General features: G+C 39.4%; 1 protein-coding gene across 1 annotated transcript in view; it reads left to right on the top strand.

The window, feature by feature from the left end:
- LOC308696862 (uncharacterized protein) overlaps nt 1-14,090 on the top strand; it is a 28,003-nt gene extending 13,913 nt beyond the window's left edge. Inside the window, exons 3-4 of the mRNA XM_081375777.1 lie at nt 1,545-3,012; nt 13,341-14,090. Of these exons, the coding sequence (XP_081231903.1) occupies nt 1,545-3,012; nt 13,341-13,380 (1,508 nt within the window). The 3' untranslated portion in view covers nt 13,381-14,090. The remainder of the gene's footprint in view (nt 1-1,544; nt 3,013-13,340) is intronic.
- Nucleotides 14,091-15,164: the final 1,074 nt, after the last annotated feature.

Genomic DNA, 15,164 nt, shown 5'->3' on the forward strand with positions numbered 1-15,164 from the left:
AGTTTAACGGTAGCAGATTCATTCAGCGCGTGCAGTTGTTCCAGGAAGAGCGCGTCCACAACAGTCACACATTCTAGCGCATACGAGGCGTTGGTGACACGTTGTATTAGTAGTTATATTTGATTATTAAATAATTAATTTAATTATCAATCACATCGAAACATTTTACAATCCTACTAGCCCTTTATTTATATTTAAAACCATTCTCATTGATTTGGTGAGGAACATAGCGTTTTGAGCAGCATTTGCAGCCCGTCATGCTGTTGGCCATAGCCACTGCAGTAGACGCATATCGCATATTACGGCTAACGATTAATCAATTAATTGATCGTTAATTTAAATGACGATCGATCATGGGAATTTGTGAAAATTGACATCCCTAGTATGGACTTATCTAACTCTGGGGGATACGGTGAATAAGCTAAAGTCCCAAAAAGAGTTCCTTTAATGTAAACTGTCAGTTGTGTCTTTAAGCCGGGATTAAACATACAGTAAAAACATTGTTCATTTCAAAATAGATCTGTGCATTATTTTGAATGTAGCCTATTAAAGGTGCTCTAAGCGATGTGACATGTTTTTTAGGCTGAAACCGTTTTTGTCACATACAGCAAACATCTCCTCAATATCTGCTAGCTGCCTGTCTACTGAACACACTGTAAAAAAACGCAGTCTCTGTAGACAACCCAGGCTCCACGAACGGCAACAAAAACAAACTGGGCCAGCCTGGAACACGAAACATAACAGTGTTCCAGCCAATAACCGACAAGAATGATTTGGCGTGGGGGGTTGGGGGGCTAGTGCGCGTGCACATGAAGGGTGGGGAATGGAGGAGAGAGAAGCATGAAGAGGGAAGTTAGCTAGAGGAGAGATGTCCTACCTAGACAACGACTAACGTTAGAATTATAGTCTCTTGAATTTTGATATGGCCGACACACGACCAAAGAGATGACGTTCCGATGAACAAATAGCATAGAAGAGGGAAAAGGAGAAGGAACGCCCAAAGTCCCGAATTTACATTGGAAAGGTACGGAAAGTACAGAAGGGAGGTGGAGGGGGAGGTGGAGGGGACGGGATGAGGAGGAGGGAGGGTCGAGCTAGCCTTCGTTTTGTTTGACGATACTTTGAACGTCTTAGAGCACCTTTAAATCTCCTGCTGTTTATGACATAATCTGTTATAATAAACAACAGTTCATCTTAAAAAGAAAAAACAGTTCTTGAATTGAAAACGTTATGGCACTGTTGTATATGTTTAATGTGTTTATTACATTAGATAATTGTGTCACTGATCAAATATTTTTAATAGTTCTCTTGACAGAAACATGGGATTTGTGCCTATAATGTTTTAACAGTAATAATTGGAAGATCCATGTTCCTCATTCATGGAGATTTTCAGGGACATGCATAATTAATTTATAAAAACTCATCAAAATGATGGGAATATTTTAGGGCTCACTTTATGTCCTATAACTTTATAATCATATTTCTCTCTTTGAATTTTGATGTACTGAAAATGCAATTAAACTTTTTTTTCCCTTTCATTTCAGACCTGAGTGAAGTGAAGGAGGAGAGTGAAGAACGGAGTGAAGTGAAGGAGGAGAGTGAAGAACTGAGTGAAGTGAAGGAGGAGAGTGAAGAACTGAGTGAAGTGAAGGAGGAGAGTGAAGAACTGAGTGAAGTGAAGGAGGAGAGTGAAGAACTGAGTGAAGTGAAGGAGGAGAGTGAAGAACTGAGTGAAGTGAAGGAGGAGAGTGAAGAACTGAGTCAAGTGAAGGAGGAGAGTGAAGAACTGAGTGAAGTGGAGGAGGAACATCATGTCAAACCTGGAGAAAAACCTTTCAGTCGCTCAAAGACTAAAAAGACATTTTTAAAGAAAATAAGAGCCAATACATCTTTCACCTGCACTCAGTGTGGAAAGAGTTTCACACGCAAACATAATCTTGAGATTCACATGAGATTTCACACTGGAGAGAAGCCGTTCTCATGTGATCAATGTGGGAAGAGTTTCAGTCAATTAATACACCTTAAGAGTCACATGAGTGTTCACACTGGAGAGAGGCCGTTCACATGTGATCAATGTGGGAAGAGTTTCACACAATCATCAAACCTTAAGAGTCACATGAGTGTTCACACTGGAGAGAAGCTGTTCTCATGTGATCAATGTGGGAAGAGTTTCAGTCAATTAATACACCTTAAGAGTCACATGAGAGTTCACACTGGAGAGAAGCCATTCACATGTGATCAGTGTGGGAAGAGTTTCCCACACAAAGAAAATTGGGTGCTTCACATGAGAGTTCACACGGGAGAAAATCCATTTACATGTGTTCAGTGTGGGAAGAGTTTCCTATACAAACAAAGTCTTGAGCATCACATGAGGATCCACACTGGAGAGAAGCAGTTTACATGTGATCAATGTGGCAAAACATTTTTTTGGTCATCAAACCTGAAGGCACACCTGACAGTCCATATGAAGGAGAAGCCACATATATGTTCTGTGTGTGGAAAGAGTTTTTCACTGCTGAAATCTTTACAAAGACATCAGAAAACTCATGACAGCGAGAGAGTGAGAGAGTACATGTGCTTGGAGTGTGAGAAGACTTTTACTACAGAGATATGTTTAAATCAGCACCAGAGGATCCACACTGGAGAAAAACCTTACAAGTGTTCACACTGTGACAAGAGATTCAGTCAATCATCATATCTGAAAACACATGAGAAGATCCACACTGGAGAAAAACCTTACAAGTGTTCACACTGTGAAAAGAGATTCATTATGTCAGCAACAATGAAAAGACATGAGAGGATCCACACTGGAGAGAAACCTTACAAGTGTTCACACTGTGATAAGAGATTCAGTCTGTCACAACATTTGAAATCACATGAGAGGATCCACAGCAGAGAGAAGCCGCACACGTGTGATCAGTGTGGAAAGAGTTTCCCTTTTAAAAGTCAGCTGAAGATACACATGGAGATCCATACAGTGGAGGAACCACATCACCACAATCTCAGATCACGGTGAGTAGTTCATCTTTATGTGCTGAGCAAGAAAATCTCTTCTCTTTCTGACACTGTTTATTATGGTGAAGATAAAACGTTAAACAGTATTTTCATGTTTTCTAACAGCAGTTCATGTTTTTGTATTTGCTCTGGTGCTTATCAAGAATACAGAGACGAGAAGCTTCCAGATTCTTCCTCTGTTAATGTTAGAAAGGCGTTGGAAATTATGTGATTGCTTACAGATTACGTCAAGCATGCGCCATCTAGAGTTTCATGACCAAACTAGTGATTTATAACACAAATTATTTTCATGATATTAAAATAGATCATAATAGTGCACAGCAGTTGTTGACCAGATATGATGGGATTAAAATGACTCTTAAACTCATCAGTGATCTTGACTTTGGGCTTCACTTTTCATTTTACATTTGTCTCTCATTTGAAATCTCACTTGTTTTAATGTTTCTTTAATGTTTCGTCCTGATGGACGTGAACAAGAAAGGAAAAACAGAAGCCGGAAAATCTGTCTCCTGCCCTCAATGTAAAAAACACTTCACATGAAAATCAAGGCTTAGGATTTACATACGAGTTCACACTCAGGCTTTCTCTCTGAAATCACATCAGCTTCTCATTCTGAAGAAAGACCATTTAACTGTGATCAGTGCGGTAAACAGTTTCATTGAGCATCAGTCCCGAAGAAACACCTGAAGATTCATACAAAGGAGAAGATTCATTCATTATGTGGACACAATGACTGAAACAGAGCTCAAACTGATTGAGTTATAGAACATTTCGAGATCCCAGCATGATCATTGGATAATAATTGTAAAATTAAGTGATGAACCAATTATTAGTGATGAACACCTGCTGTTGACAAGCAGAATCACTGAAGGAAAGAGAAACACAAGTACTACAGCTGACTTCAGACACAGCTTTACATGAAATCAACTGAAGATAGAAGAAGAGATTAAAGGAGAACTCCGGTAAATTTTAACATTGAGCTCATTTTTTTGTAAATTTGGAGTGCTGTCAGTACAGAGAACAACGACAAAAATCAGTGTTGCCTACACCGTGTTATCCTCTTTTTAAAATTTGTACCCTGTTGACTTCAATGGGGCAAGTTTTAAACCTGTTTTTAGCCTCTTAACATCCTTGATGTGTCATTACAAGTGCCCAGCCATGTGAGTGATTCCTTCAGAGTCAACACGCGGTGAATCTGACTGCAGTAGATGTTAAAGATATTAATAAAAATGATGTTATTTCAGCCAGCGCACATACCTGTATTTACATCCTGTTTTCGGTTGAAGTCCACAGTAGTCGATTGTCGAGTTCGGGCGCATGATTGTACGTACTAAACCTATGCGCGTGAACTCGACAATCGATTACTGTGGGCTTCGACTGAAAACAGGATGTAAATACAGATATGTGCGCTGGCTGAAATAACATCATTTTTATTCATATCTTTTAACATCTACTGCAGTCAGATTCACCCGTGTTCACTCTAAAGGAATCACTAAAACTAAAACTTAAATACTTTAGTAAAAGTATGGATACACTGTAAAACCCAACAAGTTAAGCTAACTCATTTCATTTGAGGACACCGATTACCTCAATTCAATTAAGTTTATAAAAAAACAATAGTTATAAGTACCCTGAACTGATTTTAATCGAGTTCACTAAAACAAGGATATTTCTTAATACACAATTTAACTTTACACTGCATTCAAATATTTAATATAGCTGAAATTTCACTGTATTGAGTAAAAACAGTGAAATTACAAACTTTAAAGTGTAAGTTGCAGGTTAAATTTTTTACGAAGTAATGCAATGTGTTTATTAAACATAAAGATAAGAACCGCCCACCATTGTTTTTTTATACCAAAATGCTGATATAATATGAAAAGTTGGCACTTTTAACAGTGGATTTAACCGCTCCCGCTCCCTTCCACTAGATGGGGCGTGACGTCATATGAGGAACTCACTAGTAGAGTTACCGTACGCTAGCAGCTATAGATGCCTTACATAACTTCAGAAAAGTTGGTTGTATGTTGTATTGATTAAAAAAATTATGGATAAAATAACTTCATTGTAAACATACTCGTGTGTGCTGACTTCAAGGGGACCGTGATCCTGCCTGAAATGAGAATAAACTATTCGCAAAACAAGCGGGTTCAGGCACGTCAGATCAGCCGGTTGCAGCTCGAGCTGTTCCACTAAACTCCTAAACGCGTTCACCTCACGGCAGCACACACTCTCCACTGCCGATAGCCCACACAAACACAGTGATGGGGACATAGATCTCTCTTTTCCTTTTCTGACAAACATCGCTAATTAAATCGTGAGAAATTGATAACGCGTGGATTGAGGAAGGGTATTACATGACGTTTGAGGCGTCGATGAGACTATAGCGATTGCTGCCTGTGCAGTGTGTGCATCTCTAACGTTACAGCTCTGATTTGGACTGACTTACTGTAATTACTTCTACATGACGGCAATATTTTGAAAAGACTTGCTTGTTCCATTATATTATCCGGGTTAAGTTTGCACCAGGCTAGACTAGCTCTAACGTAGCTAACGTTACTCAACCAGGACACCTGGCCAACCCTCCACTCATTCTCCTCACACCAAGCATTAAAAACTCTTTGAGTGCCATGACTCCCCTCTCTCACGCTTGACCAGTTAAAAATTGTAGGGCTGTCGTCCATAAAGAATTTGATGGTTTCCCACATCCTCAGTCGTTCTCCAAATAGCCATAATACAGTAGGAATCTAGCGGAGTATGGGTTGCGAGTTCCTCTTGTGACGTCATCACCCAGTAACTGAAAAAACACGCTATCTCTGAAGAAACCCCAATAGATGTTATTTTAACGCATTTTAAGACAGAAATAATTAAATATATACATATAGAGCACTTTAATTTACACATTAATTGGTTGTGGTGGTTAACCTGCAACTTACACTTTAAATGAACTTTTAAAGTTCATTTCTGTAACAACAATGCCTCTACGTTAGGGAATTTATTAGCTTAAATGAGAGGTCTTATTCATAAGATATGAATATGTATATGTCGTTTACACAAATTGAATTATGCCAAATAGGGAATAGGTCAAAAACCTCAACTATCAACAATTACACGATTTCTCGTAGTAATTACTGATATAGGTAGGTAGAATTATATTTTAATTAGGGGAATTTAGATAGGAGTTTAAAGTTCATTTATTGTGCGCACCATCCGTCCGGCAGATCGGATGCACAATGTCTGAACAAAACCCTGTTGTCTTTAACAACGACAAATAACCCTTTCCTGTGGCCACAAAGAATTGATTATTTTCATGTTTAGACAACTTAGATATTTTAATAGTAAAATGTTGGTAGAGCTTGGTAGGCAATAACGCTTTCAGGGATTTCAATGATGGCACAATATGAGACAAATTCAATTCACATAGATTATAAGTTTTTAATCAAACGACTAAGATTACATGTACTATTTCAAATCACGCAGGAGTAAATATGCATAACAAACAAAAAATATAGCGATCGCAAATAAAGAATACAATCAAATAAAACAAAACAAACTTATGAGAGAGATATAGAGAGGAGAGAAGGAGAAAAGGGGAGAGAGAGTGTTAGAGGATTGGTTGTGTGTGTGCGTAAAAAGGGTGAGGATGCGTGTGGGCTTAGGAGCACGTGTGTGGGTGTGTGTGTGTAAGTTTGAGAAACGTGGGGGTGTGTGTGTTCAGGAACACGTGTGGATGTGTGAGTGTAAGGGTGTGTGTGTGAGAGTCAGGACAAGTAAGAAAGGCAAAACAGTTTAAAACCTTAATGCTCAACAAGACCCCAACAATTTCTAGTAATTATTTGACCACTTAAAACAGCATTTCGTTTGGATTACAAATTCAAGAAATACAGTACTTGCTCAGTGATGCCCTCTTGTGTGCGCGTCGTGTAACAAAGGAGCCAGGAACACGTGGTCAGCAGCTTCGTCAAGGCGGGGTTTGTTGCAATGGTAACTCAGAGCGTTCGTTAAACTTAGCCAAAGATGATTTTAACCTTAAGTTGGTCCCGTTGGTTTGTAAGAAAATTATCAAACTGAGGTAGACTATCAAAAGAAAAACTTAAGACGAAAATAAAGAAAGTAACCGAAGGTTTCTTGGAAGAAGGCAGGAAGAAGGCAGGTCACTCTCTCTCTCTCTCGTGGCGGAACTGCAATGAGAGAAGAGAGACGCCGTATTTTGAAGGAGCTAAAACCACGCCTTCTCACGTACCTACTCCAATCGCGGGGCGAATGTATGTGGCGCCAAACCTTCTTTGTTTAACTAGATACACGCCCTCTAGAGCTAGTACTGGATTTCTAACTTCGGGTATAAAACATTTATAACCTGGTATACATGGAAGAATGCATAATTTTATACATTGAATTAAGAATTCAGCACCTTTGTTTTTTTCTGAACGCAATGATACTACGGATCGTGGTTCTGACAGTTAAAGGGGTCATGAACTGGATTGTTTTATTATTTTATAATGTTGCCTGGGGTGCCCTTATAATGTTAGTATGATTTTTACATCAAAAATTGTCATAATTTATAAATAAAAGCCATTTTTCCAAGCCTCAATTCAGCTTCAGATCTGAACGCTCCGTTTTAAGGGGCGTGTCTGCTGTGAGACTGCAATGCAAACGCCCACTGCTGTGATTGGCTGACATGCTTGCATATGAAATAGCTATTATTACATGAACTCTCTCGAAAACTTTTACTACGTTTTTACTATTACAGCTATCGAGATTAACACATCATGAAAAGTATCGTTTAAAGCATTATATTTAAATCTATTCCATCACATGAAAGGTTGCAGCATGATGAGCACTGACTGAGCAGATGACAGACAGTCTGTTGATCGCGTGAATAAAGATCTTATCATTGCAACGCAATTTTTGCACTCTCACAAATGCTTACACCAAATCACAATGCAAACACGATGTGAATACACAGTAACAGCTTCGTTGTGTAGTGTAACAGTGTCATCATTTCATCACGAGTTTGGTAAGTGTCCAGATAAGCTCTCGCGGCTCGCGCTGTGCTGTTTGATTGACAGCTTGGGCGATTGGAAAGGGATCGCTCTTTGATCGCTTTCTGTATATAATTTAATAATTAGTTTTTTAATTATTAAAGTATTTTTTTCATAATACTACGAGAAATTATGTGAAGTTGATCGTTTAGTCACTGATGCATAAACAGTATTTAACGATTTTAAGAGAAAGATATCTGAACTTGAATAATTACACATCGGAAATCACTGATCGCAGATCAGGCATTAGAATACACATGGTTACTTACATGTTGCTGGCAGATCCGTGTCGGGAAATTGTGCTGATTGACTCTAATAAAGTTTAACCATGCTGGAATCCGAAGGAAGCTTATGCAGACTGTCTTCTTGCACAAACAGGCGCTGCACAATATTTAGTAAACCGCATGTTTATTGCTTGGAAGTAGCTCGATCCGGTTTAGCAATTATCATGTCCTATGTTATTTAGCATGTTTTGGGCGAATCAGTGGGCGGGGCTAAACAGGCCGTGTTGAAGTAGGAGTTGATCTACTTTTGTGGAGGCGGTGTTTTATCCTCTTTGACGTCATTGTTCCCCACTTTGAAAAACGAGTCGTTTGCTGAGCCTGATGTCTATAAAAGCTTTTATTGGACTAACAAGGTAGTTTTCAGTTCTGAAACTTACAGGATATTATTCTAGTATGATGATCTCTTATGTCAAAAGCTCAAGGAAAATTTGATTTCTCAGTTCATCACCCCTTTAATAACACCGAGTTACATCATTCTTCAATATAATGAGCATTTCACCTTTTGATTATACCATAAAACTTAGTTATAACGGTCTTCCATATAAGGACCATGACATATAACACAAATACATTTCAAGAATATATAGGAAAGAGTGATTTTTTTATCATAATGTCCAGGGATGAGATTGTCTCGGTGTATGTGCGTGTTTGGGGATCGTCGAAAGTTCAGATGCGGGCTGAACTTTTGCTCTCCAAGTCGGGGAGGAGTGATTGCTATGTGTGTGCGCTGGCTTGGATTGATGGGATTATCAGTCAGCGCGTCCGGTCGGACACTGTCCTGTTGTTCTGAGTGTAAATCAGTGTCTAAGACAGTGGTTCTCAAACCTGTCCTGGCGTACCCCCAACACTGCACGTTTTCTTTGTCGCCCTAATCAAACACACCTGATTCAACTCATCAGCTCATTAACCCATGTGATAATGAGCTGATGAGTTGAATCAGGTGTGTTTGATTAGGGCGACAAAGCAAACGTGCAGTGTTGGGGGTACGCCAGGACAGGTTTGAGAACCACTGGTCTAAGAGATCCCTAGGGGATTTGCGAAATTGCAGACATCGCGGCACCTTGCTGCTCGTGACTCCCCGTAGGGCAGTAAAACAAAATGTTTTTTGTTGATTCAGGAACAAGAGAGGTGTCTTTAGATGACAATCAATGAGTTACTTAGATGATAGGCGCCATCTGTTGCTCGTAGACAGTCCAGGAAGAACAGAGCCTGTTTGTTGGTCGGACTGTCAAATAGCTTTAATCAAACAAGACACTATGTGTTTTGGTCTTGCTATCCGGGGAGGACAGGGGTGTTTGTAGATTAGACTTCGTTAATTTAATCATCATACAGACCTGGTGATCTGCTGTCTGTTACATTTCTTTTAGTTTTAGTTTTTATTAAAAATATTAAAATATAGAGATAATATTATAAATAAATTTTGCAAATGAGTGAAATGATATAAATAAGGTAATTGGCAAAAAAAAAAAAAAAAACCCTGCAGGTAAGGTATTTATCCATTATTATCAACAGTCACCTGAGGGCGCTATATGCCCACTGTGTCATTTATCTGAGTGTGGGAGAGTTCAAGATACTAAAAATATCATATATAATGATGTACACGGATACACACGTTTTCTTCTTGTAGAAAACGGTTAAAGAAAACGATTAGCGTGACTTTAATGCATTTAAGACAGTGATACAAGAACAAATTCAGTACACACCTTATATGCAAGTATGCAGAATATGATCTCAAAGTGTGCATTACATTCATATTTTGTCTGCTTGCCTATACATAATGTTACTATCTCTTTTGAATCGCAACAAAATAAGGGAGTCACCACACACCACAGCCAATTAATAAGTGAATTTAATTATCAGTATGAGACAGAACAACATTAAAGATCAGTATAAATGGTAATCAGTGTGTCAGCAGATATGTGCAAAGGTGTAGCATTTATGAAAGACAACAGTCCAACCATTCTCAGTCCATGAAACCTCCAAGAACAACAACCATCCCAGGAGTGGTTAAAGTGTCCCCAAGGAGATGGAACAAAAGGCGGCGGTGATCTCCCATATCCCTCACATCTCATGAGTTCTCAGAAAGCCTCTTGACACGAGACCCAAGATACAAAGCAAACGAAAACAGCCCCAATCTCTACATCACTCAGCCCCACGCTCCCATCTCTTTTATAGAGCGTCGTGATTACATTCAGGTGTGCAACCTCTCCCTTCAGCCAATCACCTGCAACTCAGAAATAACGAGTTACTCACTGGAACCGTCACACACCCCCATTCAAAAATCAGATTTCTATACACATTGTTATACCACCTCTGATCACAGTACAACCATGATTTTCTTTCCATTCTCCTACACTGCCCCACCTTTCCACCAGCAATCTGGATCCTGAAAGCAAATTAAGGCGACAAGAGAGCACAGAAAAACAGAAACAACCATACTACCATTGCACTTAATTGATCAGATCAGGAACACGGGACAACGCATCTGCCACTACGTTATCCGATCCTTTAATGTGTCTAATTAATCTCGATCACAGATTAATTTTTCTGATAAGTGTTAAACTTACAAGAAACTTACGGGATAGTCCAAACCATTCTCCCCTGTCTGTAATAAGACAGCTCCAGCACCAACCTGGCTGGCATCCACCTGTAGTTTAAATGGCATATCCAGCCTCTGGGCAGCTAGAACAGGAGCAGTGGTCAATAATAATTTAACATTTTCAAAAGCTCTCTGACAATTTTTGCTCCAGTCAAATTTCACTGAGTTCTTAAAAACCACGGTTGAAAAATTTGAACAGAGACCCCGGTAATAACTGACCATCCCCCAAAAAAGCATGAGTTCTTTCTTGGTAGACGGAGAAGGAAACTGCTGAATGGCAAGAACTTTGGTCTGAACTGGATGCACTTTACCATGGCCAACCTCTTTCCCCAAATATCTTATAGTGGCCTTGGCAAACTCACACTTGGCCAAGTTAACTGTAAGACATGCCTCAGTCAACCGAGTTAAAAGAGCTCGCAGGCGAACTAAATGTTGTTCCCAGGTCTCACTGAAAACAATAACATCATCCAAGTACACTGCACACCCTTCCAGCTCAAATACCACTCGGTTCATCAATCTCTGGAAGGTGGCAGGTGCATTTCGTAACCCAAAACTCATAACAGAGTACAAGTATAATCCAGACGATGTAATAAAGGAGGTTACTTCTCTGGCTCTAGGAGTTAACGGCACTTGCCAATACCCCTTAAGAATATCTAGCTTGCTCACAAAATTAGCTGTACCCACCTTATCTATACAATCTTCCATTCGAAGAAGTGGAAAAACATCGGGCTTAGTGATGGCGTTTAGCTTGCGATAGTCAGTACAAAATCTATAAGTTGAATATTTTTACACCTGGTGTAAAAACACGACCTTCAGCATGCTTATCAAAGTGATTCTTCATCTTCTCTTGCGCAACAGCAAGATTTTTCTGTGCACTCAATCCAGCCAAAAACAAACATGATGTCTACGAAAACCATTCACATACTCTACCAAATTTTGCGGAGGATCCTCCTCACCTAGTCCCTCACGCAAAACAGAAAGAGGTCCTGGCTAAATCCCAAACTCTCTTTCTGTACTTCCCTAGCAGCAAGTAATAGCCAGGGTAAACCCTCGTCGCAGTTACGGTTTAACTCCACACAGTAAGCCCGCAAAAGTGACTTCAAAGTCTGGTGAAACCGTTCAATCGCACCCTGACTTTGAGGATGATATACGCTCGACTGATTGTGTTTCACTTTAAGCACCTTTAAAACCTCAGCAAACATACGAGGCGTAAAATTAGTACCGTTATCACTTTGAATAATTTTAGGTATCCCGAAAAAAGATATGAACCGAGTTAAAGCTTTCACAACTGCTTTGGTGGTAATTCTTCGGATGGCATAGACTGTGGGATAGCAAGTTGTCTGGCACATCACGGTCAACAGGTATGCACTCCCTGATTTAGATGGAGGCAGTGGTCCCACGCAATCAATTATTAAGTGCTCAAACGGTTTGCTTGTAACAGCTATGTGAAAGGCACTGGTTTCAACAGCTGATTTGGTTTCCCAGTTACCTGGCAAGTGTGACACGTTTGTGATGAAAGACAAATTGTCTTTTTTCAAACGGAGCCATTAAAATTGTCGTAAAGTTCGGGCATAGGTCTTTTGTACTCCTAAATGTCCAGCAACCTCACCATGTACATGTTGTAATACTACGTCTTGAAATTGTTTCGGCACCACCATTGAATTATACACTCCTCCAGTATATCCTTTTTACAGGGAACATACTCCCTTAGAAGCATCTCATCTTGGATAAAACATCCACTAACAGCACTTCTTACCTCCTGAGGTGAAATAACAGCATCAAACAACTTCTGCAACTCAGGGTCTTCCTGCTGCGCATCTACCAACTCCCTATAAGAAATAGGTGAAAGGGTAGACAAACCAAAACATATTTTGACACTTCTTGTTTCTCAAATGACATCTCACGACTCCTTGCACGAGTCACAACACAAGCTGTGAATACTTCAGGAAAATTTTGGTGTAAAATATCAGAGTTCTCAGTGACTGGAATAGGCACTACCTCAGGAGGTGGGATCACCTCTCGTCAGACTCTACCTCCAGCCAAATTTTTACCCAAGATGACAGAAACCCCATCCACTGGCAAAAATGGCAAAAACTCCCAAAGATACTTCTCCACAGATCAGGTCGGAAGTCAAGTGTACTCTATGCAGAGGGACAGAAATAATGTTTAATCCAATTCCTCTAAACAGAACACTTCACCCTTCACTTGATAACTCAGAAAAGGGCAGAACAGATTCAAGAATACAAGATTCTGATGAGCCTTTATCTCTCAATTTTAACTGGTATTTTACTCTTAGAGTTTGGCACCTGCAACTCAGAAATAACGAGTTACTCACTGGAACCGCCACAATAATATGATATACTTTATTAATACGGTGTTCATTCTTATTCTTTTTAATAGGAATGTCGCTTTGGGACACAGTACTTGTCACACTGGTTAAAGTGTCAAGCAGTCCCTCCCTTGTTACTGAAGTCAGCCGGATCCCGGCCGTATCCAGATCAGATGGTGGACCTGCACCTGGACCCATCCATGATGCATCCCTGAAGTGCCAGCCCCATCAGCCCTGTGAAGGCCTCATCGACATGTCCAATCTGACTTCTGACCTGTAATGCTGCCTGAATCATAATCATACACTGTTCACTCTTTGGCCAGAGGAGAACTGAGCGACTGAGCCTGGGTTCTCCCAAGGTTTTTTTCTCCATTCTTTCACCTGATGGAGTTTTGGTGCCTTGCCACTGTTGCCTTGGCTTTTGGCTTGCTTAGTTGGGGACATTTAATATTCAACAATATTATTGATCTGCCTTACTTAAGGTGGACGTTGACGCAATTTTGTTCTAGAAACAAACTTTGTTGTATTATTTTCATGTTATCACTGTGAAGCTGATTTGATGCAATCTGTATTGTAAAAAGCGCTATCTAAATAAAGGGGACTTGACTTGACAGCTCAAATCCCAAAACAAATATTCTAGTAGTAAGGGGGGCATCTTATAATTTTGCCCCTGAGTTTAGCTATCCGGCTAGCATTTCATTGTATCCAGACTACTAACGAACATTTACTCACTAAACTAACTAATATAGTCATTCTTAAAATGAATACATTTATTTTTCGCTATAGTTAAATACAACATATACAACTGAATGAGATTATATTTACCGTTTGCTTGACTCTTCATTGTCTGTTGATGTCCTCCGCATTTTGCTTGACTTTTCAGTGCTGACTCCCCCATGGCATCCAATTTGACTAAATATACATCTGCTGGGACTTTCAGTAACCAGTTCTTATATGAATCAATACTGAGCCAAAAATCTATAATTTGGAACTTCCCTGGCACTTGACCTGATAATTAGCTCTGCGTCATAGGTTCATGCAGGGCTCCGCACCAAGGTTTTTTTTCCAGCTACCTTATACCACAATCATTAGCACCGTTTCATTCTGTCTTTGACTGGTGCTATTTCAAAAAATGTGTGTTTCTACTGAACAAAAATGTATTTCAAATTTAATTCAAGCACTTTTAAGGACCTGTATTTGTTTTCAATGACTTTGCAGGCCTTGAATCCATGTGTCTGAAATAGGGCTTTGACTTTTGCCCAAAAATCATAATCGAAGTACGTTTGTTTATTAATATTAATATTTGAATATATTCTAATATTTATTAATAATATTTTGACTATTAAAATGCCTTCAGTAAGACCTATATTGGTATCAAACTTAAGTTGTATATGTTCTGTCCACCGGAGGGCAGTATATCAGTCAATGTCAATAGGCAGGCAAGAAAAACAGAAGAAAAACACACTGTCACTTACTCATGATTTTTCCCTGTTCCTTTGGTAACCCAAAGTAGCGCCACACGTTGCTTTTCAAATTGTCAGGAGTGTAGATTTTGAACTCCTTGTCAGGCGTGGTTGTTGTAGTGTTGGCACGGCCATTGTTTTGGTATACAAAATAGGCACTAACCAGGACGCTAACGTCACAGGAGCCCAGATGACCAATAATAGCCTTGCTAATGAACTCCCGATTCACAACTTCACTAGGCGTGAAAAAGCCTCGGAATCTGAAATGAAAACAACGTTTACAAGTAAACACATTTACAGAAAATAATGTCCAGAACAGGTTCGAATATTAAAGGCTGCCTAATATTTGTTTGAATATCATTATTTTTTTTAATATTTGAATTATATTCGAATAATGAAGTTCGGAGTCAAAGCCCTAGTCTGAAATTCAAG

The sequence above is a fragment of the Scardinius erythrophthalmus genome (genome assembly GCF_964197995.2).
Source record: "Scardinius erythrophthalmus genome assembly, chromosome: 1".
Classification (NCBI taxonomy): domain Eukaryota; kingdom Metazoa; phylum Chordata; class Actinopteri; order Cypriniformes; family Leuciscidae; genus Scardinius; species Scardinius erythrophthalmus.